The sequence below is a fragment of the Peromyscus californicus genome, unplaced genomic scaffold (genome assembly GCF_007827085.1).
Source record: "Peromyscus californicus insignis strain IS unplaced genomic scaffold, ASM782708v3 Scaffold_12__1_contigs__length_115047231, whole genome shotgun sequence".
Lineage (NCBI taxonomy): Eukaryota > Metazoa > Chordata > Mammalia > Rodentia > Cricetidae > Peromyscus > Peromyscus californicus.
In genome coordinates, this window is record NW_026294413.1 from 94,584,968 (window position 1) to 94,611,140 (window position 26,173).

At 52.4% G+C, this 26,173-nt stretch overlaps 2 protein-coding genes across 3 annotated transcripts in view; both read right to left on the reverse strand.

The window, feature by feature from the left end:
• Positions 1–7,725, reverse strand: part of Npy4r2 (neuropeptide Y receptor Y4-2) — a 45,898-nt gene extending 38,173 nt beyond the window's left edge. Inside the window, exon 1 of the mRNA XM_052733947.1 lies at positions 5,775–7,725. The gene's annotated coding sequence lies outside the window, so the exon portion shown is untranslated. The remainder of the gene's footprint in view (positions 1–5,774) is intronic.
• A 1,034-nt stretch (positions 7,726–8,759) lies between these two features.
• On the reverse strand, positions 8,760–25,458 carry Gprin2 (G protein regulated inducer of neurite outgrowth 2). 2 transcript variants are annotated; one of them, XM_052733949.1, is made up of 2 exons: positions 25,213–25,458; positions 8,760–19,900 (listed from the first exon to the last, which is right to left on the reverse strand). In XM_052733949.1, exon 2 carries the CDS (start codon positions 19,892–19,894, stop codon positions 18,527–18,529), a length of 1,368 nt encoding a protein of 455 aa, XP_052589909.1. In that variant the 5' UTR covers positions 19,895–19,900; positions 25,213–25,458; the 3' UTR covers positions 8,760–18,526. The 2 variants fall into 2 exon arrangements, with proteins under 2 accessions (XP_052589909.1, XP_052589908.1); XM_052733948.1 differs by lacking the exon at positions 25,213–25,458 and adding an exon at positions 24,822–25,082.
• Between the last annotated feature and the right edge of the window lie 715 nt (positions 25,459–26,173).

The following is a 26,173-nucleotide window of genomic DNA, read 5'->3' on the forward strand; positions in this document are numbered from 1 at the left end:
AATCTACAGACCCAGAGAAGCTAAGTAACAGGGAGGGCTCAATGAATCCCACTGTGAAGGGGAAATAGAATAGATGCAGCTAGCAGAAGGGAGGAGTCGTCTAGACGGGGGAATGGAGTTGGGAACAGGAGGGATCAGTTGGGGGAAGGATGGAGGGAGAAAGTACTGGGGGATACAGCTGGAGTTGGAGGGCATCTCTGGAACAAGCTAGAAACCTAGTGCAACGGAACTCCCAGGAACCGTGAAGGTGACCCTAGCTAAGACTCCTAGCATTTGGGGACACAGAGCCTGAATGGGCCATTTCCTGTAACCAGGCAAGACTTCCAGTGGAGGAACTGGGACACCAACCCAGCCACAAAACCTTTGACCTACAAGTTGTCCTGCCTACAAGATGTGCTGGGGTAAAGGCAGAAATTGTGTGAGTGGCCAATCAATGACTGGTCCAGCTTGAGATCCATACCCTGAGAGGGAGCCCACCCCTGACACTGCCTGGAGGGCCAGGACCCAGAGGCTGGATAGTTCAGAGTCTTAGGATAGAACTAAACACAACTTGCAAAATAAAATAAAAGTCAATGAGATGTTTCCTAATGATATTCTGCTATACTCATAGATTGATGCCTAACCCAGCTGTCATCAGAGAGGCTTCACCCCAAACTGATGGAAACAGATCCTGAGACCCACAGCCAAACATTAGGCAGAGCTCAGGAAATCCTGTGAGAGAGGGGGAGGAAGGACTGTAGGAGCCAGAGGGGTCAAGGACACCACAAGAAAACCCACAGAATCAACTAGCCTGGGCTCACAGGGGCTCACAGAAACTGAACCACCAACCAGGGAGCCTGCATGGGACTGACCTAGGCCCTCTGAACATATGTGACAGTTGTGTAGCTTGGTCTTCTTGTGGGACTCCTAACAGTGAGAGCAGGAGCTGTCTCTGACTCTGTTGCCTGCTTCTGGGAACCTTTCCTCCTTCCAGGTTGCCTCATGCAGCCTTAGTAGGAAAGGAGGTGTCTAGTCTTAGGGCAACTTGATGTGCCATGGCTGGTCGATATCCATGGGAAGTTTGCTCTTTTCTGAAAGAAAGGAAGAGGAGTGGATCTGGGGAAGTGAGGGCATTGTGGGGAGGGACTGGGAGGAGGAGGGAGAGGAAACTGCTGTCGGAACGTAAAATAAATAAACCCAAACTCTGGGAAACTAAAAATGATTTGAGTCTTTAACAAATAAATTACGGGGGCAGGGCACTAAATGACGATTTATGTACTAGCTGGCGTTTGAAAGGCATTCGTATTTTTCTAAAACAGGCAAGACTTAACTGTAGGGTCTAGGTATGCATACTTGGATAATAAATTATGAAGTAAAGCTGGGAAGTGGTTACTGGAAATCAGATAGGGGGCTCGTTGGATTGGAAGGGAGGGGAGGAGAGGTAGAGATGGGGTTTGGGAAGCTGCCTGGGGAGGGGAGGGGTTGCCAGGTATTCCCTTACTGCTGGGAACAGTTAGTGTGTGGCATAAATAGTTGAAAGGGGGAGAAGACAGGCTGTCGGGGCGCTGTGGCAGCTGCAAGACCCGGTGGCACCAACAGAGGGTCACCGAGGGAATTCAGGGTCGCCTTTCCTGTGGTGAAAGGCTAAAGCTGCCCACTGCTTCCAACAGCAGAGCCATCATCCCCTGCCCTTCAACTGTTCGTCCATCTCACCTGACAGAGAAAGGCTCTGGGGAAGTGGCCAGCATCTCTTCATTTGGCCACAGGAAGGAGGGGAACGGGACCTCAGAGAGAGAGGTGCTCCAAGAAGAAAATCACGGGCTATGTTCTTGTCTCAGCTTGATGCACTCATCAACATGCCATGTATATCCCCTTTCCTCATGGCCCTTCCTCTCCCTTACCACGGCTGAATGCCTCCTGCCCAAACCCTGTGCCACCCACCCACTCACTCACTCACTCACTCAGATGACAAGAAACCTCCAAATCTTGCCATCAAAGCAATAGCCCCAGAACGGACAGTTGGTTCTCTGGGATTCATATAAAAGAAGCGCAGTGGGAAACCAGGGTGCATAGCCACCCCGGGGCCTGCAGGGGGCAGGGCTTAATTTCCAGAGAAAAGTGTGCGTGTACAATCCAGCTTCCTGGGGCTGGTGGATGGGAAAAACAGAACACCACAGCCAAGTGGCAGCTACTGTCCACCGGTGCGGGACCAGAGGAATACTTGCTTTCCCCGCTGCTGGCCCTGCTTTGTTCTTTGTGCCGGCGGCTGCCTGGGACCCACCTCACTGCATAACTTCATGTCTTCGGTTCCTCTCATTCTGACACTAAGGGGCATCCTCTCTGCAAGCAAAGTCATCCAGATAAAACCTGAGCAGGGCCCCATCTGAACTTCAGGATTTGTGTAGAGAAACATTTTTTGAAATTTTTACTGTTCTTGCGTTGACATTTTGAGACAGAGTCTCACTGTGTACCCTTGGCTGGCCTTAAACTAAGAGTACTACCCACCTCTGCCTCCCAGTGCTGGGGTTAAAGGCGTTTGCCACTATGCTGGACAAGAAATACTCTGAAAGGCAGGAAGATCCTGGAGGGGACTGTTCCAACAGGTAGGCGGGAGTGAGCTTTAATCACACCATAAACTGTTCTACTCAACACAATTTATCTCCTCCTGGCTATGAACTCCTGGTGGGTGGAATCTGCAAGCAGCCAAAACACAGCTAAATGTCTGGCACACGGAAGGCACATATAAATACATGCCAAGTGAACACTTCATAAACAGGCCAATTGTTGATTCTATGAATGGATGATTTGGAAACACAGGCGCTGCCCTGCAGAGCTGTATCTCCTCCAGTCCTGTATGCACCTGACCTCGACTTCCACTCACAGCTGCAGGGAGAAGTGTGGAGTCTGTGAGGCCGGCTGACCCAGCCAGAAAGCACAGCTCTTGCCCATTGTTCCTGTAGTTTCCTTTATTTGCCTCTGGCTCTGCTGAAATCATGGGAAAGACGGAAGTGGAGGCGCTTGGATTTAAAAACAGTAAAGGTAGAATGAAAGGTCTTCGGGCTTGCTCAAGCAGGGCCCTGATCCCTGTGGGATGCCCATAGGTCTTCAGCCAGTAGGTGCTAGTCACATAGGAATGGAAAGAACAAGATTTAAGCCAATAATAATAATAATAATAATAATAATAATAATAATAATAATAATAATAATAATAATAGAAAGAGGAAAAGGAGAAGAAGAAAAAAATTAAAATCACACCTCTGGTAATGGAACTCCTCCTTCGCTTGAACCTCATAAACAAAGCACCAAATAATAGTCAGAACTCCTGAGTTCTTTCTCACTTGTGTGAGTTGATGTCACTCTTTAAGATCTTTTAAGAGTTGTTCAATTTTTATTTATGTTTGTGTCTGCCACATATGTGCAGGTGCCTGCAGAGGCCAGAAGAGGGCGCAGGATCCCATGGAGCTTGAGTTCGAGGCTTTTCGAGCTGCCCTGCATAGGTACCAGCAACAGAACTCCAGTCCCCTGGAAGAGGAGCAGCCAGTGTCCTTAACCACTAAGCCAAGTCTCCAGACTGTGCCGCTGTCAGTCTTGACAGGGTATTTCTTCCGAATCTACACTACTGCGCTGCTTTGCGTGAAGTTCCATTGCTATTATTCTGCAAACGTGTGCCTTCATTTCAACGCTTCGAATAAGATGCCAAGTGCTTGGAAGGATGTGGCCCAGACAGAACCCTAGCTAGGTAAGGAGCTCTAGGCATCCAGGCCTTTGCTCATGGCAGACCCAGAGTCAAGGGATCCACAGCCTCACCTTGCTGCAGCATCCCAGGTGGCAAAACCAGCCACAGCTTAAGAGAGTCTTGAGGGCTGAGAAGGAAGGAAAGTTGCTTAAAAGGCCTTTGTGAGGAGCCGTGAACACAGAGTGGTGGCCTGTGGAAGGGACCTGTGAGCAACACCACAGAGGGGCGGAGGAATGGTGTCCAGAGATGCCTCCCAGGCCCTACATAGAGAAGTAGCTGTGGGAGTCGCGTGGGCCCTAGTTAAAAGTCATCCATCCAAAGGCAGTGTAAGAAAACCCGGAGTCTAAAAAGCTAACCAGAGAGAGGCTGACCACCACGAAGGGAACCATAGCGTGCATAGAGAAGGCAGCGTTTCTGCCTGCCTCTGCTACCCTCCTTGATCCTATCACCTTGAGCAGACCCCGGTGCGGGATTAGTAGTGACATCTGGGTTAGTTGTCCAAGTCACCAGCATTAGGAAATGATACATATGGGACACTGGTCAATTGTGAGTTGTCAAAACAAAAATGAGTTGTGAAAAACAAGAGACACCTTTGTTTAGCAATGACCCATATAATCTGTAAATGAGGCTTCGCTCATCACCCTCCCCCCACCCTATGCAACAATCCCTCAGAATTGTCCTATTCCAGGGTAAGGAGGCTTAGCTACTGTATCTACCACTTCCTGCCCCTAGGTGATCACAGGCCGTTCAGGAAGCTGTTGAGTCGCTGGATTTGGGAGCCTGTGGGTGGGTTGGACTTATTCCTGTGACCACAGGAAACACTGGGACAGACAGATCCGGGGGTTCAAAGTGGAAAGTTCTTGGTGCTGAATCAGAACATAGAAGTGTGCTGATGGGGGAAAGATGAGGCCCCAGGAATACCCAATGCTGAGTGGGGGATGAGATGGGACCCCAGGAGTACCCAATGCTGAGGGAGGATGAGATGAGACCCCAGGAGTACCCGATGCTGAGGGAGGATGAGATGAGACCCCAGGAGTACCCGATGCTGAGGGAGGATGAGATGAGACCCCAGGAGTACCCGATGCTGGGGGGGGGGTGAGATCCCAGGAGTACCCGATGCTGAGGGGGGGGGTGAGACCCCAGGAGTACCCAATGCAGAGTGGGGGATGAGATGGGACCCCAGGAGTACCCAATGCTGAGGGAGGATGAGATGAGACCCCAGGAGTACCCGATGCTGGGGGGGGGGGGGTGAGACCCCAGGAGTACCCAATGTTGAAGGTGGGGATGAGGCCCCAGGAATACTCTCCGAATCCCTGCCCTAAATAGGAGAGTTTTGCAGGCTCCTAGATCTTAAGTTTTGACTTTCATCCCTTTGGGTCCCCGTGGCTTTTCTCCAGATGAGGGGCTCACCTGATGCCAGTGGAGACCTGCAAATCTTTAGGGCAACAGTGGTCTTAGCAGCTACTTTCCAGTGTTCAGCTTCCTCCTGGCTGAGACTTTGGCCTGGTCAGTCACTTCAGGCCCCACTTTGACCTTTTAAAACTCTGTGTTCCCTTTAAAGCCATCCTCAGGAACAAGTGCTGGAAAACAAACCTAAGAGCCAGTATCCCCATCCCTGAGAAGCTCACGATGGAGTAAGGAAGGAAAAGAAAAGTTCTACATTATTCCTTTAAGAAAGCACACGCGGCCGGGCGATGGTGGCGCACGCCTTTAATCCCAGCACTCGGGAAGCAGAGCCAGGTGGATCTCTGTGAGTTCGAGGCTAGCCTGGGCTACCAAGCGAGTCCCAGGAAAGGCGCAAAGCTACACAGAGAAACCCTGTCTCGAAAAACGAAAAAAAAAAAAAAAAAAAGAAAGAAAAGAAAGCACACGCTCTACATTCAAACAGAAGGGTTTGTGAGGCTTAAGAAATGATGTTTGGGGAGTTAGATATATTAAAGCTGATTTAAACAATAAGTGTATGCAGGTATCAAGACATCACATGGTGATATGTACAGTTTTATGTTTTCTTGTAGCAATCAAAAATAAATTCAACTCTTAAAAAAGAACAAGGACGTACCATAAGCATGTCGAATCAAGAACTCGGGTGCCACGGCAAAGGTTCTGTCTCAACCTGGGTTGCACTTCTTGCTTGATGACAGTTACATGTCATTGTCCACACTGTGGCAGGCCCAGGCCTGCGGATGCCTGGTTCTGTCAGCACTGGAGAGAGCTCGTTCCTCGGATGGAGAGGATCCCACTGGTGGGTGCCCAGGCGAGTTCCTCCCGGCTTGCACCAAGCTTTTCAACACCAAGTCTGGAAGGCTGCAGTTACAGGACACCTGGCTCTGGGCTCCCCCAAGAGGCTGGGTACAGGGAGGCTCCAGTCCATCAGACAGAGAGGCTCCACTCCCTCCTCATGAGGCCACTGCCCAGCTGTGGACTTTCCAGGCTTCCAGCCAGGCCTGGAGATGACAATCGGAAAAAGTTGAGCTAGGAGTGTGGATCCTAGGCAGCCCTGGGGGGCAGAAGGCATCCCACACAGGCCCCTTTGCCACTGGGACAGCAAAGCCTTCAGGGTCAACAATGTAGCCAGCAGAAGAGTCCTGGTCCTAAACATCAGGACAGTTCTTTCCATTTTGAAACCTGCCCAGGGTTGCCTTCCCCAATCAAGCATCTCCAGATCTTTTGCCCGGCTGTTCATGTCCCTTGGGAATCTTCCACACCTCTTCCAGTTCATTCTACCGCTTCAGAACCTCCCAGAAGCAACCTCCTTCCTCCTTCGGTGGCCTCTGCCTCTGCTCAGGTGACTTCTCTGATCCCTCAGCCTGGACCACAGCACCAGCCACCTCACAGGTATTAACAGGTGCCACTAGCACTGGGCTGAGTTCAGCCAAAGGAGCTCGGCAGCTCCCTCTCTACCAGTAGCTTCCAGACTATAGAGAAGGCCATAACCTGGTCTTTGGGCCTGTTTCCCCAGTGTGCTGGTCACAGTGCACCACTCACAGCAAGTCTCAGGCAGTGTTTACTGAATGAGTGGTTGAAGGAATGATTTTAGAATGCTAGCCCAGCAGAGAGTTCCAGGGTACAGCAGTGGCCCCTTCAATCAGGAGAGGCACCCGGACTTAGACAGGATGCCCAGGGTGTAGAAGCAAGCCTGAGAACCACCAAGAGGAAAGCGACGGTGTGAGAGACTTGGACAGCCCTGGTGGCTTGGTCTGTGACGTGGGGCTGTACTAGATGACCTGTAAGAGGAGGCCCTGCAAAGCCATGTTTCTTGTGCAACTTACTGGTTTACTGAAAACCTTGACAAGTGGCCCTGGTAGTGGTAGGCCAGGCTTGGGAGCAGTGCCAGCTCCACCCGATACTCAGGCACACCTCTGGCCTGCTGGTGTTCGTCTCCACACTACACAGCGGGAATGATGGGGCTCATCCGGAGACTAACTGAAGCTGTTCAGGTGGGACCCTGACCCCATAGGACTGTGGCTATAGAAAGGCAGGAAAGGGCAGTAGGACACATAGGACCTTATGTCTAGGTGCTACCCTGTGGTCGACTGCTAAATCCTTACCAGCAGAAAGAGCCTTACCAGATACGGCCACCTGATCGCCAACATCCCAGCCTTCGGCATCACGAACCGAATAACCCTTGTTCTTTGTAAGTTATCTGACCTGCAGCACTTAGGAAATGGACTAACATCACACTTCCTGTGGCTGTGAGAACTAGAGTGATAAGAATAAATACGAGGGAAGCCAGGCATGGTGGCTCATGCGGGACTGAAACACGAGTTCTATGCCAGCCTGGACTTCAGAGTAAGACCCTATCTGTAAATAAATAAACTAACAAGCAAACAAATAGTACTTGGCATATAACTTGGCATCAATCCATGAGACTGGTAACTACTGTCAAGGACCCTGAGCCACCCAGAAGGAAAACTGCCAGCCAGGCTCTGGTATTCCCACAGGCTTTTTCATTGGCTCCCAACCTTGGGAGATGTAGAGAATGCTACAGAGTCCAGAAAAGGAGAGGATACTCTAGGTTGAGCTTTCGCTAAGCCAGGGCTGAGGGAGGTTGCACATATTAAATGCATTTTATATATATATATATATATAAATATATATATAAATGTTGTTTATTTATTATGTTTACAGTGTTCTGCTTGCATGTATTCCTGCAAGCCAGAAGAGGGCACCAGATCTCATTACAGATGGTTGTGAGCCACCATGTGGTTGCTGGGAATTGAACTCAGGACCTCTGGAAGAACAGTCAGTGCTCTTAACTTCTGAGCCATCTCTCCAGCCCTAAATGCATTTTTTACTTAGGCCAGGCTTGAACATGGGTGAGTTGATCAGGACACAGCCCATCACAAGTTGAGGAGCACTGTGAAACAGACAGCTGAACAGCTGAGGCCTATCGTTGTCATCCAGCTCAAAGTCTTGTTCTACATTCTGATGCTGGGGAACTTGATTCAAGATCAGACACACTGAGCTAGTGGCTCACGCTGGTAGTTCCACTTGGAAGTCAGGAAGAGCTTCAGTTTGAAGCTATACCAATCTCAAAATACTCCATGAAAACACACACACACACACACACACACACACACACACACACACACACACACACACACCTGTTCTTCAACCACAAACCAAGCAGGGAGCCTCTCTCAGTGAACTCATATCCTCCATTTGGATAGTCCAGACTTACCAGAGCAAGGGACCCAAGCTCCTGGTTTCTGGGAGGGGGACACCTTGAAGCTACCTTTGGACCTTCTCTTCCCTAACCCTCTAAACCCCCCTCCTCTTTCTAACAGTAAAGGCCAAACCTAAGAAACCAAGAGAAGGTCTGACTGGACACTAACTCCCTGGTGTCCTTAGGCAGGTTGCTTGCCCCCGCCTCGGCCAGTCTCCTCCCTTACTGAAAAATACATTGGCTTGGCTGGTGTGACAGTCCTCAGAAGGAAACCGTAGATGGGAAACGTGGGGCTGCATGAGCTGTGTCCCAGAGAAGAATGTCACACTGGTTCAGAACCAGAGATAAAAATCAAACACTTTGATAAAAAAATACAAATGACGTATATATGAAATTTATTAAGACACAAAGAGCTCCAGTCAATTAATATGCAAAAGAAAAATCCAGAGAAAATAAGGAATCGATATGAACTGCCAGATCATAAGCCAAGAAACCCAAACTGTCACAAAAATATTACATAATAATATTCATTAACTTACCACATATTTAGAGACAGGGGTGGTGTTAGCATTAGCATGATGGATACCTTTGAGCCTTCAAGTCCAATTAACATGGCAAGGACCGCTGCTTAATTCACTTTATAGGTGGAGGGACTGAAGCCCAGAGACATTCAGTAACTTACCCAACATTACACATCTTGAAAGTCACCAGAGAAAGAATCTCACCCAGGCAGTCGGACAGAACACTACGTCACTCGCTCGTAGTGAAAGCCTTGTGGGAAATACCCTTTTTTTCACTTGTCAAATTGCCAAAATACTGAAGTTTGGTAGGACGCAGTCAAACATGGGTGTGAAAATGGGCATTTTCAGGCATTGTGGATAAAATTCTTTTTGAAAAGTAATCTGCTGATGTACCATTGGATGAAAAAGTTACTCTACAGGTAGTCTCACACACACCCACGAAATTTTGTACACAGTGATACTTCAGCTTGTGTAATAGCTAAAGATAAAAAGGTGAGAAACAAACCTCTCCTATTTGCTAGTGGGAACACAAATTTGGGTGGCCGCTGGGAGAGATGGCTTTGAACTGGGAGTTCCTAGAGTCCCGTCTTACCACTCAATCCGGAATCATGCTCCTAAGAATTCACCCAACCGAACTGGACTTCTGTCGCATCCGTATGACGAGGTTTGTAGAAGCCTTATTTATGAATCCCAAACATAGCAAACAAGATGTCCTTCAGCAGGACAGACAGACTTTGGTGCAGCCATACAATAAAATACTGCTCAGCACTAAAAGGAAGTGAACAAACTGAACGGCTTCAGAGGGGGTTCAAGGACACTGAGACATATTAGCGGGGAATACAGAGTTTATGATGAAAGTTACTAACGTTATGGACAGACAGACAGAGAGGCAATAGCCATGGTGGAGGCTCCAAGGAGAGCTCAGGCCAGCACATGAGACAGACAGCATGGCAGGGTCTCTGAAGAGAGGGCGCAGAGCCCACACGGCAAACCAAACGTGAGAGTTCCAGAGTTCGTGTCTGAGGCTAGGGAAGGTTTCACAGCAGGAGTCTGCAGCCAGGCTTTCTGATGCCCAGGCAAGAGGTAGGGGAGAGGGTGGGGAGCAGGATATGTGGTCAACCAGTACCCCCTTCAGTGTAAACTCACTTCCCAGGTGAGAGAGTCTGGCACTAGAAGTCCTTTAGCTAAGGACTCCCCGGTAATGTCTCAGTAGGGTACCAGTATCCATGAAAGGGAGGAGCTGCCACAAGCTTGTGTGGCCTCAACATGGCATTCTTACTCACAAGCGGTGAAGACTTAGATGTGGCTTCCTACACAAGCCATGAAGACACAGAGGAAGGTGACAGAAGCCAGTCTGAAAAGGCTGCCTGCCACACGAGTCCCACTAGACGACATTCAAAACCACAGATGTCATAAAGAGACCACTGGTTACCAGGTCAGGAGACAGGAGACAAGCATTCTCTACTATTGCCCCCTTCTGAGGGTTAATGCAGCTGGCCTGTCAATCACCTGGCCAGGACGACCCCCCAACTTCCCTTCCCAAGTTTGGTTTACCTGAAGACATGCTAAGGTGAGAGGCTAAAGTTACCCCTTGAATGAGATGATGCCCTTGTTCCTCCCAGAACCCGCCCAAGCTGCAAATGCTCTCGGAATGTCTCTGCAGAACCTGCTTGCTTTTCTGAGTTACTCGTAAAAACGGAACTCCTCCTTGTCATCTATTTCTTTTTCTTTCAGATACTGGCCAAAGCCTGGGTATGAGTTCCCAGACACTCTGGGATGTCTCCCTCTTTTTCTGGAGCTGCACTTACTGACCTCCGCAGCAGACTGGAGCTGGTCTAATCAGCCGGTGTGGGTTTCTCTCCCTGTCTTCATCTTCTCCATCTCCTTCCTTCTGGCAACAGCTCATACACATAGCTTGCCTGCCGGCTTTCCACCCTCCTCACAAATTCCAGTAAAACCACCCTCGAATTTCCTCCAGGGGCCATTTTTAAATTATTTTATGAACCAGACTAAAAAACCCAATTTTCAATCTTTTAATATGTGTGCCAATATCTTCTTGTGGCAGATTTGGATGAGGATATGATGCCCGGAGGTGCAGCAGCTATCATGTGACCACGAGGTCAGCCCTCACTAAGACCCTAAAGATGACAGAGCAGATAGCCGGAAAGAACTTGACTCCTTGATATCTGTGTTGAACCACAGAACCAAGCCTGGAACCAGAGACCTCCTGGATTCCTAAGTGGGGAGGAAGCATTCTAACCATTCTGGTAACTTTCATTTCACAATTCAGTTACTCGAAGTCAGGAGAGCCTAAGACGGCACCCCAGAGCCGCCATGTGAACACGGAGAGGGAGGAGCGCTTGCCCCACACTCCGGAAGGGAAGCCGGGGCAGCTGCTCACATCCTACTCTTCATTCCCATGCATACCCATCATCCGCACTTCCTTGGTGAAATCCCCCTGTCCTCTCACCCACCATCTGTGAGCAGCTGCGCTCTCTAGCACCTCTAGACTCCCACTACACTTTGATCCCCAGCCAGCCTGGGGCTCCAGGTAGAGATGCTGCCTCCCCACAAGGAGCTTTAGGCCCAGTCTGTCTCTTCCAGTCACCCCCTGTGGTGGCTCACTTTCACGTCCACCCTATTCCTATTCCCCTTCCTCTGCCCAGATCAAGGGGAGCCCTGACCGTCCACACCCTTTCCTCGGGCCTGGGGAGACCATCTTGGGTGAGACAGCCAAGCACATTTGAGGCTCTGGGTGAGTTGAGAGGCGAAGGTAAGCCGACGTTAGATCTACACAACCACGTGGGTTAGGTGGGAGGGACGGGTTCCCACTCAGCCCCTCACCCACGGAGTCCATACGGAGTGGAAGGTTCAGGGAGAATGGGTGATCCTTCGGACAGTGCCTTACGCTGCTGCCCTGGCTCTGCCTTCCCTGTCTTCTCTGGATCCCCTTACTGTGGTCCAGATCGACCGGAGCCCCCACAGGAAGGGAGTGTTACGGGGTTAAGTGTCAGAAATGGACTCAGCAGTGAAGAGACTGCCTGCCCAGATGGCCATCCACCAACCCTGCAGCTCCACCCTTCACCGTCAAACTGGACACTGTTGATACATCACTGCTCCCACTCCCCACCCAGGACGTGGCTCCCATGCTGTGCCCCACCTTCCCACTAGGGGGCATCTGGTCACCCTGCTGACAGTGTGTACTGGAAAGAGCTTCTGCTCTCAGCCCCGGTTCCAGAGCAGCAGGGGACTCAAGAGCCTGGCCCAGGAAATCAGGCAGTGGCTAGGAACCAACTGTACAGGCATGCCAGAAGATTTTGTAGTTAAGACAAATAATGTCTTAATGTAATATCTTAAAGCCCAAACTAATGAAAAAATAAACGGTAAAATCTCTGTTAAAGCATGGCTGTCCTTGCTGACGTGGGCCTCAGCAATGCTCTGCGCTATTCCCAGGCCAATGATCTGTGACCACATTCCTAGCTGCTGCCCTGCCCAGAGGAGTGTCCGCCTCAAGAAAAAGAAGCCATGCACGGTGAGTTTAGGAACGGAAACCTACACAAGAAACCTTTTCCCTCCCTCATACCTCCAGTTCTATGATAAGAAATGCAGAAACTCTTCAAAGTAAAGCATCCAGGAAGCATGCATACAAAATGTCACCCATGCCCACTGTCTTCTCAGACCTTCCTTTAAAACTGAGCGAAGAAAAGCAGGAACAGGGGACAGACAGACAGCTCCAGTGAGGACAGAAGGGGCACGAGGTGAGAAGACCATTCTCTCTTTGCCCCTGGGCTCCAGCATCCCAGTTTAGCTCTGGGGGAGCAAGTAGAAAGTTCCGGCCCGACAGAGGCTCCTTACTTCTGCCCTACTCAGGTCTAGAAGGGAGATGTAGGCACATGGCGTCAAAGTCAGAAATCTTCTGACCCAGTCTCTAGACTTGACTTCCTGGATAGGAGTCCAGTTCCACACAGGAAAGACACAAGGATAAGACAGTGTTGCTAGGCCCACCCCCAAGGAGGCTCAAACCACATCCAAACCTATCAAGCAGAGCAAGATTCTGAGCATTCAAAGGAAGAGACGACCCACCTCACGCCAGCAAGTGTGCCCAGCAAACCGAGAACTCCTGGGATGCCCCTCTAGTCAGCCTGGCGTCCTTGCATTCACCCAGCAGGACCACTGACAAGCAATTTCCAAAGCAATGGGAAGCCAGCAGAGGGACCCCAGTGAGGCCTCCCTGTCTAAGGGTCTGCTCGGAAAGCGTTTTGTAAACACAGCCCTTTAGTGTGTGTCCAGAAAGAAACAAAACAGGTAGAGGAGAAGGGCTTAGCCCCCAAAATCAAGGACACTGAGACCCAGACCAAGCCTTGGCCTAGGGGAAATGCTCCAGATCATAGGAAGAGAAAGACTGAGGTTTGGGGTGACAGAGCCAAGGCAGGACAGGCCCCTGACATAAACTGAAGGAAGCTCCAGGGACAGGGATATTGGGACAGTGGAGAGACAAAGTGTTCTAGGGACAAGAGGAATTGAGACAGAAAAGGGAAGAGACGCTGGAGAAAGAACGTGGAGGGGAAGAGGGTAGGAGGCCACCTTGCCCTGGGCTGCAGAGACACGTGTGCAAAAAGGGCACGCCAGGGTTATTCTCCAGAAAGACGCTGTGAAATGAACCATCCCAGGCCAAGGCAGACTAGGCAAGTCTGTGGGTACCTGTAAAAGGGAACACACTTCACAGTCTAAGCTTTGAGCCCCCAATTCACATTCCCTTCTAATAAAGTGAAGCCACAGAAGTGAGTTTTAGGATATCTGTTTGGAGAGCTCATGTTTCAGGACCCAGACCTGCCTTCTTGCTGCACTGTCTCTGGCTGGCAGCGTGGGGGAGGGTGGCCCATGACTCAGCGTGAATCCTGCAGAGTCACGGCTCAAGGATAGCAAAGGTGACATGTGCCCAGTTCTTGCAGAAAGAGTCGGACACTGCCCAGCTGCCCCAATCCAATCTGCCTGCGACACTTTGGTTTGTCTTGGTTTTTTAACAAGTTCAAGGTTTCCAGGTGCCCTTACAGCTCTGTGACCACAGACCCGGCACAAATCCTATGTTCTCCCAATCCTACAAGTCAACATGGTTCTCGGGTCCTTCTAGGGACTCCCTCCAAAGCAGGTGAGCCAACTGTAGGGCTCACCGAGGTTTCTAAAGAACAGATATTCAGGAGGTTCCTTGCTGACCCTCGATGTCACCTTCCAGGAAACTAGGAGGTTAAGCCCCATGTGCCAGGAACAGTTTTTAGGAGGCTAAGCGGGTGTGCCAAGGCTGAGAGTGGAGCTGGCCTCTGTTCCCCAAAGGACAAGAAGATGGAGTCTAAATCTTAGCTCGCTGATCTCCAACAGTGTGTCAAACAGAAGCAGGTGAAGCAGGAGAAGGCAGCCCTGCTGAGTGGTGTCCTCCCCACCACCACCCCCCCACACCCCAGCCTCCTTCTTTGTTGAAGGGGAGGGTCCTGGGACTGGACTTAGGTGATGCTGATTTTAACAAATTGGCCTTGCATGACTCCCCCACGATGTTTGCGAGGATTGTGGGGGAGGGGTGCTGGGGACCATGATGACAATAGAGTAATCCAGTGCCATGCTTTAGACACCACAGTGGCCCTACCCAGCCTGACACGTTGGATGAGAACTCATAAAGGACTGGTCATAGCTTCAGATGATAAAACTGGGCCAGGCCAAATGACAAATGAGAACTCAACATGGAGAGACGCCAAGCTTCACCTTCAATCAAGGTCACCTGGCAGCACAGGTGAACTGTTTTTAATTGTATCCAGAGGAAAGGCCTGGGCGGTCTGTGGACCACAGGCGGTATGGACTGGGTGATGGGCAGATGCAGGCACAAATGCACATACCTGTGAGTACACAGCACTCACTCCCTTTGGGACAGACCTTAGGGCTCCATGCAGAGGACTACCTCAAGGCTCCTGGAGCTTCCTAGCTGCATACCCAGGAGCTAAAGCACCCCGGGGTCTACTGTCCACCCTGGGAGACCCAGAGCTCTGCTGTGGGTCTAGGCTGGCCTCAGGTTGCATCCTTGCTTGGCTTCTGTCCTTCCCTACCTTATTCTCCTCACCTCAACAGATCGGCAGGGAGCGATCTCCTTCTCTGTGTGGCTCTTGGAACCGATTTCAGAGGCTCCGCAGCCAGAAGGCACATGTCCTATACAGAGCACAAAACCGGGGGTGAAGAACCTGGGATGAGGCTCTGAAGGAGGAAAGTTCAAGGAATGGGATGTAAGCTACAGGAGCAGCCAGGCCAGCAGCAAAGAGCTAGTAGCCCCATCCTGCAGCCATGAAACCCTGGGCAACACCAGCGTGAGCCCAGCACTAACTGGAGCCCAGGTTATGCAGCTCCATTCCCACAAGCCAAACATGAGCTCCTGCTACCACACCACTGTAGAGCTGAAGAAGTCTCAGGTCTCCAGGGCTGGTGCCTTGACCAAGATTTTATGAACATCAGTGTGAATCCAGAGTCCAATCCCCAGCTCTAAACCCCTAGGCTATGGTGGCCCACCCCAAGCCCAAATTATTAGGACCTACATGGGGAGGGCCCACTTCAGCCACTGTCAAATAATAACCTAACATATCCAGGGGACAGAGACTGGGACAGGTGATGTCATAGTGGAAGAGGGTCCTTCTCTACTCCCCACCCTCCCCAGTACTGTGACCACCAGCAGGTAAAGAGCCAACATTTGAAGTGGTTCCCTGAGAGAGTGATGCAGCCTGGAACCAGATAAGGCCTATACTCCTTGTGTGCTACCCACAGGAAGGCAGTCCTAGGGGTGGAAAGCCCCGGGAAGCCAGGCTTCAGCTGTCCAAGGCCCAAGGTGCCTCAGAAGGAGAATAATTAGACAGAAGGGGGTAGCCCCAGAAGACAGAGAGGAAACCTACCAGGACACAGAGCCCTTGAATTCTGGGGTTTCTGCCTCAGGACAGAATTCACCAGAACACAGGAAACAAGACTCGGCATGCCCAATGCCCCAGTTCTGCCAAAGCTTGGCAAAGCTCTGATCTCTCAACTTGTATTTATTTTTAATTCAAAAGCAGACAAACATAGACAGTGAGTCCACCACCTCCAAGGGGGACCCCAAATGTCCAGCCAGAAATCAAGAGTCCAAGAGCAGAAGTCTATAAGGAAAGCCAGTGACCATGTTCAACAGCCCCTGGTCCAGTACCCAAATCAGGCCTTACCCAGGAGGGGGCCCATAAGGGACTAAGAAGGGGTCCAGTTCAGAAATTAAGTCAACAGGCGCCACAGGCAGACCTGGGAACAGGCGCTGTACAGCTGAGCTAGTGGGGGTTCCAGGGGTTCCAAACAACACACAGGCTGGGCTGGGTTCTAGCACCATCATACAGATGTTTATCAGTCAGGATGAAGCTGATATCAGATCAGGATGAAGTGGGTGGCTGGCTGGTCTGTCCTGACCACAGTGGGCCCACCCTGGCTTTCATCTGGGTACCAGGTACAGCACAGGAATTGCAGGTTGGCACAATCTGCCCAACAATGAACTTGAGAGCTAGCTGCATGTGGCAGAGGAGAAGGTCTTGGTGCAATAGGTCTCACTATCAATAGGCAAGCCCTGGTATGTTTCCCTTCATGTGGACCTCCGGAGCCTGCCCACCCACCCTCGCTTGTCCCAGAAAGGGACCTCACTGTCCTCCTGCCCCAGATGAAAGGATCTCAGGCTTCTTGACTTCTTTTCACTGAACAGACTATACACACGGGTGTGGGAATCTTCGCCCACCTTCTGGAGATCCTGTCAGCCAGCCTCCCAGCTGATGAACACCAATGGTACCCACAACAGTGGCTCACCATATTTCAGCAGAACAGACATCTCCAACCTGTCTCCACGTCACCCACCTGCCCAGGCCCTCTGTGTCAATAGCTTCTCAGCTGTGGCCCTGTGTGAAGGTGGCATTGCCCCCAGGTCCCCAAAGCTATCCACTCACTCCCATTCAGGCTCCGAGGCTGGGCTGCTGGTACCCATGTGTGAAGGAGACGAGGTGACCATATGCCATACCCCAGCGCACGAAGTACCTGCCTTGTATCACACAATATTCACACATGCCCAGGACTTTAAGGGTGCACTTGCTCCCTGGGAAAGGCAAGGTACCAGTAAGACTGATGTTCCTCACCCAGAAAGCCAGCCTATCTTGCCTGTTTCTTTGACCCACTGGCATGCCATTCCTCCTCCAAACCATAAGCCACGATGCAGAGTTTTCCCTGCTTCAGTGAGCACCAGGACCTTGCAGATGGGGCAGATAAGCCATCTTTCAGGCCCCAGGGTCCCAGGAGTGGCCTCAGCCCCGCCCCCTTGCACAATTTATTAGAGCTCCAGCCCTACAGGAACATGGCCAAACCAGAGGCCCTGATTCTACCTAACCCCAGAGCTATCTCACGTGTATGACCGGAGGGGCTCTACTCCAGGAGCCTAGGATCTTCAACAGACTACCCCAATCCTCCTGGGCCTTGAGAAGCCCTTGGGTAATAAAATCAGGCAGCTAAGGCTGTGCCCCCTCTCCCCACCCAAATCATGGCCCCTACTGCCTAGCCCATGCTAGGCCATTTCTAACACAAGCCATTTCTAACCCTGACATGGAGAGCCTCTCATCTCTAGCCATTTCCTATGTGGTGGGAACCCCAAGGCCAGGCCCCCTGGCCAGCTCCCTCCCAGAAGAACTGTACCAGCTAGGATAAAAGTCAATGGAGTGGGGTGAGGAAGGCACCCCTTTCAAGTACTGCAACACATTTGGGGACAGGTGGCCACCTGGTCTCCACTTCCTGAGGCAGGGGGCCTGATACAGTGACCTGCAGGGGCAGGCTTTTGCAACCCCCCTCCAAGTGATATACACACAGCCCTTCTGTAATGCTCTGGTCCCTGCACTCCATGGGCAGTGACCGTGTCTCATTCCTCACAGACTCTCAGAACCTGGCAGAGATTATGCATTCAATTAGTCCTTCCTGTCGCCAGCTACACTGAGCTGGCCCAGGTATATGTCTCAGGCCAGCACCAGGGCTCAGCTAGCCCCAGCTCTAAACCTTCCATACTATACCGAACTGTCTACCTCAGAGCTCATCAGCTAGATCCTTGCCAGACTTCTGCTGTGACATCTGAAAAGGGGTGAAACCTCAACAAGGTAGGTGATGAGCACAGGATATGGCAGGCAGGAGGCCTCCAGCAATGTCACTTCTCTAAGAACCAAGACAATCCCCGCCACCTGGACCTCCTGCGTAACGTCACAATTCATTACTTCCTAGCAATGCTATTAAAATAAAACCACCAAGAGTCCTGGGGGAGTAACAGCAAAGTTCTGAGGACAGACTAAACAAACGGTTAAGTACTTTTACAGGAAAGAAATCAGGATTTTGCTGATGTGCAATGCAAAAACCCTGTCCCCAAGTCCAGAGCCCAGAATGGAGATGTGGCTCTTGGGAATCAAGCCCTTAAAAAACAGCCCAGCTGCATGGAACGGCAAGCCCAAGGCTGATGTTCAAGTGAGAGGGTGGCTTCTGGTGACAGAGTCTCCGCTGTGACTGTCACTGGCATAGGACCAAGTCTAGAGTCAGGGGCAGCTTCAGGGTCACAATTCCTCATTCGGGAGCAGCTCCAGAGCAGCCACAGCAGCTGGGGTGCCTCAGCGACTGCATGACAGCCCGCAGAGGGCCCCTGCGGCCCTCTGCAGATAGGCTGTCCTCACTGGCTGGTGCCTGCTGCAGCTGTTCAAACTGCATCTCCAGGTGCTTCTGGATGGCAATGCCAAGCACCTCAGGATCCACTGAGGCTCCATATACCTCCCATGTCATGCCCTCAGCATCCCATCGCACTTCCCTCACGGGGGATGAGGCCTGTTGAAGGCCGGACCCCAGCATTACCTCTGGGAATATGTTCAGAGTCTCAGGTGCTTCCAGGGATGGGCTGGTAGCCACAGCCTTGCAGGCTGCCACTGGAGCTACCTGAACCCCAGCATCCTGGGCTGATGCCACACCCAAGGCCAAGTCAGTGGCTGAGGTCATGGTCCACACATCTTTGGTCCTGGAGCCAGACTCTGTGGCTAGCCCTGTAGGCGCCCAAGGGTGGACACAGCAGTGAGGGTGCCCAGAGATGCCCCCAGGCATCTTACAGTGGAATTTCATCCCACACTGAGCCTGCAACCCAGACTCACTCACTGATGCCACCAATTTGGGAAAGGCCAGGATGCCTGTGGCAGGCAGGGCATGGCAGCAACTGCCAACTGCAGCCTCCCTCACAGTGCAGAGCAGGGCTGCTGGGGGCAGAGCATGGCAGGAAGTGGTAGACAGCTGTCCAGTAGCTTTGGGTCCACCCTGGGGACTGCTGATGAGACCAGTTGGACCTTCCAGTTTCACAGTTGGCACTAACACCTGACTCTCCCCCAACACGCAGGCTGATTTAGAAGTCCCGTCCTCTGAAGCCAGGTCACTTTGCGGGCCTGCAGGGGTCTGGCCTTCTTGACCGGTAACACTTCCAGGCTGCAGCTGAGCCCTCTGGACAGGTGAGCCGCCAAGGGCAGAACAGCTGAGGCTGGCCTTCTGAGCACTGCCATGACCCCGGGTCTGGGTACTATGGACTAAGTCTGAGTGGCTCCTCTGCACAGCTACCGCACTTGGGGCCCGGAGGCGACACAGGTCTCCGATGCCCATGGTAGACACATTGCCAACGGTGCTGCTTCTCCAGTGGCCTCCAGCACCAGCCTGTGACCGAAGGCTCGAGGTCTGCGCTTGCTCCATGCTCTCAGTCTGGCACCCCTCTTCCTCCAGGGTCCGGGGACTAGTGCTGGCCTCACCTGGCTGTGCCTGCCATACAGTGCTGCTGGCACTCCTGCGCAGCTCTGGCCTCTGCTCCTGGCCTTCACACAGCAAGCTGGAAGAACTCTGGGACAGAAGCTGTGGGCGGGGACTTTGGGGTTCCCGGGCACCTGGTTCAGGGTGGCTAGAACTCATGGTTGCCTACGAGAGAAAAAAAAAAAGGAAGTGAGTGAAGCCAAGTTGGGTGTTGGCACCTCAGCCACATTCTTCTCTGAGCTTACACTGTGCTAGGCACACTGAGGAAGCAGCTTCAGTCCCAGCCGACCTGACTGATCAGAGCCATAAGGATGTCAGACACACACCAGACACTTCAAACCAAGGCTTGCTGTGGGATGCACAGATGACACTGCAAATGTCTAATAATCACCACTCCAGACATGGGCCCTGGAGACCACCACCATGCCAGTTGTTTACCATACTTATGAGATAGGTGTGGGTGTAGGGGCCAGTGGGAGGGGAACCCAAGAGTGGGCATACGGCATCATAAGGAGGCTTTGGGAAAACAGCTCTCAGCCAAACAACACAGAAAGGTTGCAGATTTAAAGGCAGCACAGCTGAGTATTCCTGGGACTGGCAGCATCCACTTGAATAGGGACTGGGGCCTCCTGGGAAGGGCCTCAGAGAAGGATTGTGGGGTGAGGAAGCAATGAATACCGGATATGCTGAGAACTTCCCTGGTTCTGCTCGTGCCCTTCTCCCATCCTCTCTAGCCTGACCTACTGAACTGGGACACATCTCAGACCGTCTTGTCAGAGGCGAAGGGAAACAGGTTCCTGACTCTCACCCTACCCCTAAGAAAGGGAGACATTGCAATCAGCCCTTAGTGCCGGTCCTCACCCCATTTGCTCACTCATCTGCTGCCATTTCCTGAACCCCTGCTGAATGCTGCACTCACTGCTCTGCAGCTGGGAATGTGGCAATCATTTCTGGCTCTTCCTAGGGACGACCATCCAGCAGTGAGAAAAAGATGCCCAATGGCAAAAATCAGACATACCCTCTGCAAAATGTCAACTCCCTTCCCAGTGTGCCTACTCCAGCACAAGATCCACCACCACCATCCCCGGAGCTGCCTAAACTCAACGCAACCCTCTTCCCACCTCACCATCTCCTCCTGAGAACCTTTCCCGGCTGGCCCAGCTGGGCTGCCTCCATCCCTGGCTTTAGCATCATGGAGCCTGAACAGAACGCTCTAGCTGACCCTCAGCCTGTCTCCCCAGAGCCCAAAGTTAGCAGAGTCGGGACTATTATGGTCTGTTATTTACCATCAGATTAGCGCTTTGCCCTGACGTGCACCTGGCATTCAGAGGACAACTGCCGCATGGCAGACAGAGAGAATGAACTCCAAAACAAGGCCATGGAGGAGTGGGCTAAGCGCCCAGAACTGTCTGAGGAAAGGCCCTGCCAAGGCAAGGAACTTGCAGGGATAGTAGGAGAAAACTTTCTGGAGAATTATCATGGAAACCGAGGCTGGGGAGAGAGGGAGGTGCCCAGAAGTACGAGCAGATACACAGGAAAGTGACAGGTAGGTTGGGGACATGGGCAGGGCCAGAGGGTCAGGATAACTGGGCCAGCCCAGCCCTTGTCAAATGGGGAAGATCACCTTGGTACTCCCGGTCAGGAGGGATGGGCTAGAGAGGCAAGGCAGACGCAGAAGGCGACAGTTTTGGTTTAGGCAATCCCAATCCTCCCCACCTTAGGCTGATAAAGAGTGACAGGAAACCAACCACCCAGCCCGGTGAGCAAGGCCACCCAAAATGGAACGTGGCAGTGCTCCTGAACTCAGCTTCTGCTATCGGAATTAACTCCCTGTCTCGAGTTCAGAACAGTGTGGGGAGTCTTGAAGCCTAAGTACAGAGTCTGTGATGGAAAGGCTAACCCTTGCCCTGCCCAGTCGGGTGGGCACCAGTCACATGTGGCACCTGAGCACCTGTCAGGCGGTACTGTGACCAAGACACTGAATTTCCAATGAATAATTTAAATAACTGCCTGCATGTGGCTAATGGTCACCGTATTGGGCCAAGCCACACTGAACACAGCCAGTTTGGTAAGTGAGAGTGTCCCATCCCAGCTGTTCCTCATGTCCAGAGCCAGACTGGATGGGTGGTAAAGAAAGGGCTCTAGCCCACGGCTGCCCTCAGGGAGCGCTCACACCCAACAAACAGGGGTAAGCACCAAAGCTAATGACAATGGTGACAAGAACAGCTTTGGATGCTGCAGGCTCGGGCCACAGGCTTTGCAAACACTGTCTCTCTCATTCCGCTGTCCCAGCAACCTCATGATGCAATCCATCATCCCCATTCTACAAATGAGGCCACAGCTCAGAAGCTTAGTGACCTGACCAAGGGCACAGGGCTAGCCAATGGCTCCGTGAGGAATCAAGCCCATGAGTATGTGAGGGCCCCTGAGCGGTGTGCAGTTCTCTGACCTGACCACTGTAAACACCTGCAGTTCCAGTACCTCTCCCTGCCGCTGTACTCCCGATGGTGTTCATGACACTCCAAGGGAGCAAGCGAGTGGGAGCAAAGCTTGACCACCACCCACCCACGTCACCTGATTCTTAGGCTGCATGGAGTAAGGAGGGCAGAAAGACACCTGCAGACTGGCCACCAAGTGGCATCTGTGGGCAGGGAGACAACCACCCAACCATGGGGTCCAAGAGCCCTAAGGAAACCCATCAGAGGAATCCACCCAGACCTGGGTGAGATCCACTACTTTGGATCCTCCTAGGGAACAGAACAATAAAGGACCGGCCAGTCTCTTGGCCCCTAGAGGAAACAAGTGGGACAAGACTGAGGGAATCCCAACCCCCTCCCCAGACACAGCCCATCCCCCAGAGAGACCAGCGACCACAGAGTCCCCAGTGGGAAGCTACGTATCTACTGGTGACCTCATTTATTCCACCACTCTACAAGTGGCCAGTGACAACACTCAGCCCTGGAGCAATTGAAAACTGTCAAGGAACCCACAGCTGCAGATGGCCAATATAAAGCTCACCAGTGTATCCACCACCCTCACGTACAGCAAGCCACCAATGGCATTCTGAATTAAAAACCCCAGCTTTGCAGAAACTTCCAGACCAGCTTAGCCAAAGAGATCCACTTGGTCAGAGGCTCCAATATTTGCCCCAGCCCAGGAATCTGGGCCTTAGGAATGCTCAGTAGGATGGCCAAGGTGCCACCTCAGACCACACTTTGACATGTATGTAAACTCCCCCTTGTAAAGCTAGCTAGTCCTCCTACCCCACAAGGTTGCTGGGAGGACTGAACATAATGGCATGAGGTAATCATCTTTTCCTCCTCCCTCATCAGTGACTTGAGGCCACAGCATTGTAGGAATTAGCACTGGGAAAGTGCTAGAAGCCATGACACCCTTTTAGGAAACCACCAAGATGGCCGACAGTAGGCTTCGTCTTCCAGTTCTTGCTACCTTCAGCCTATCTGTGACATCACCAGTTTCCCCGGAGCCCCGTCATCACACTTAGTCTCCCAGGGCCTATTTTAAACCTTCATCTAGGTAGACTGTGCATGTACACAAGGCTGAGGTTACATGACACATGCCTAGAGAGCCATGTTACAGTCCTGGGCAGGTTCTAGTTTTGCCCAAAAGAGATCCTGGGATGCAGCTGGAGAGATGGCTCAGTAGTTGATAGCACATATTGCTCTTGCAAAGAACCTAAGGTTCCCAACACCCATGTTGGGTGGCTTTCAGCTATGTGCATCTCCAGCTCCAAAGGATCAGATGTCTCTGGTCTCTGTAGGCATCTATACTCACATGTATGTACCCACACACAGACACTCTCCTGGGAAGATGTTTTAGCATAACATAAAAGGCAGACGTATCCAAGAGCATTCGCGTTGAGAAATACCTTGATGTCTTTTCTCTGGCCTCGTTTAATGCAAAAGTTGTGATGGCTGTGGCTGGTGTCCTGCGGTCACTGCTGGACTGTCCTGCTGCCTCAGGTTCTACTGTCAACAACTAAAGAATCAACCACCCTCACATGCAGCAAGCAGTCATTGTCATTTTGAATAAGCACCCCCCAAATTTTCAGAAACTTCAAAACTAGCCCAGCCTGAGACTGTTGGCTTTACTTGGTCTGATCCTCACCCCAACTGAGAAGTGCAGACCTTTGGGATGTACCCACGAAGACTTCCAAGAGGCCCATCACAGACCTCACTATGTCATCCATGTAAGCACTCTCCTCTTAAACAGCAGGTGCTTAGATGGCGGCCTCTGTGTCCAGAAAGCCACTAAATGAAAAGCAAGTCCATAAAGGAGGGAGCAGGGGGTGAGCAGAGAACCAGGACTGGCCACAGTACTAAAATACAGAAGTTACTGAAGGACCGGGTAGGTATACCCCCCACAAATCCCTCAGACCCCTTGTCTAGAAGGGTGTGGCCACCTACTGCAGGTGGTTTGATCCATTCCAGAGCAAACAAGGGGCCTAAGAGGAACACTCAGGCCGAAGTTGGGGAACGCAGCGGGGAGCATTCCTAAAACAGTCCAGGGGCTAAACTCAGCCCCTCATAGCTTCTAGTCTCATCAAGATGACATCATGCCTAAAGACAGGATGCAGGGAAAGGGTTCTCAGGGTAAGTGTGGGGCAACAACCTCCAAGATGCCACCCTGCTCACCATGGAGCGATCTAAACCCCTAAGAGTCTCAGAGACTGAGCCTGAGCCAAGCCCTGGGAGGGTTTGCTCACTCCCTTAGAGGTGCTTCTAGTGGGTGGGCTGCCACAGCATGGAAGCAGCCCAGGTGGCCACTGCGATCCTACCTGCACTCCCCAGCACAGTGCCCCAGCATCGGCACATGCCTCATAGTGGTCACCCCAGAGATCAAGGCACAGGCCGATTTGCAGTGTGAGCCTGCAGGAGAGAGCGTTCATACACACAGCAGCACTCTGCATGCCAAACACAGGCCGCCCCTGCTGCGGGCAAAGGCCTGAACGCACCACACAACCACGCAGCCTCCCTGGTCAGGACTCCCCCGCATCTCCAGTGCAAAGTCCACAGGGGTCTTCGGGAGAATGACCCAACACAAGCCTCAGAACTAGGCTACAGACCTTTCCAGGACAAAGGCAGTGGCTCAAAGACATGGGGCAGGGAGCTCACGGGTAGGGATGCTCCCTGGCAGAAGAGGGCGGGGTGGTGGCAACAGAGCACAGGGTGGGGGATGCGGATGGAAGAGAGGAGGAAACCGGGAGGGAAGAAGCAAAGGGAGGCGGGGTGGAGGCCGACGGACACAGGTCCGGGGCAGAGCAAAACAAAAATCAAACAAACGAAAACACCCGGAGGCTGGGCAGAGGAGACACGGAAAAGAGGACCGGAGAGGGCAAGGGGAGGCGACGGTGCAGAGGAATGCGGCGCAGGCAGCGGTGAGGAGTGGGTTCAGGGTTGCAGGAAGGGGCGGCGCCGCCCACCCCACCCTAGCACCCACCACGGCTAGCCTCTCACCCTGTCGCCGCCGCCGCCGCCGGGGCCGCGCAAGCCGACGGAAGCGCTGCTCCTGCTGCCGCCACAGGTGCCCGGCGCCAAGATGGAGCCGGAGCCGCACCGGGTCTGGCCCGCCGAGGTGCAGCCGGCCGCGGAGCCCGCTCTGCCAAGGGGCAGACAGGGAAGCTGGCACCGGCGCCCGGTGCAGGGGCGCTGGAGGGTGGGGGGCGGCTCTCTCACCTGGGCGCGCCCCGCCTCTCCACTGCCACAGCGTCCTGGCCCCGCCCCTGTCTCGGCCCCGCCCCGCCCACTCGTCTAGGCTCCGCCCCCAAGAGCGCCCAGCCCCCTTCCCGACCCCTTCTCCAGGCTGTTTCCCACTGTGGGATCATCCATGTTTGCATCCCTCTTGGCACTGCCAGCCGGTGTGTTCCAGTCTCCCGCCCCCCAAAGGGCGCCGCTATCCTGTCCCAGTCTCCGCCGTGTTCCACCTAGCATGGTTAGCGCCTCACAATCCTCCAGGTCCCAAGTTCACTCCCTTAGAGCTTTGCCCTCTCAACTCTTACCCCTGGCACCAGCATCTGCACACCCTTTCCTCAACGGCCTGCCCCTATGTCCTTTTCATCCTGCCCTACCTTTCGAAATTCTCAGGCCTCAGACCCTGCTCAAGAGACCTTTTCCCCCAGGTCCTGCTCTCCTGAGGCCTTGTAGTTCCACAGCTACTAGTTAGGGATCATCAGGCCTGGGCACTACAGTGCTATCTTCTCAGCTCCACACTCACCTCAGGGGAAACCCAAGCTTGACCCCAGACCTTTCAGGTTTACGATCTGTCTAGTCCTCAGAACACCTGCCCAGGCCCCGGACCCCAACTTCACAGTCTCCTTTCCCAAAGTTACATCCTCAGCCACGTCCTTCAAGGTCAGTATTCTTGATATCATGTCAACCCATCCACTCCAGGACCATTTCCACCCTTGCCCTCTGACCC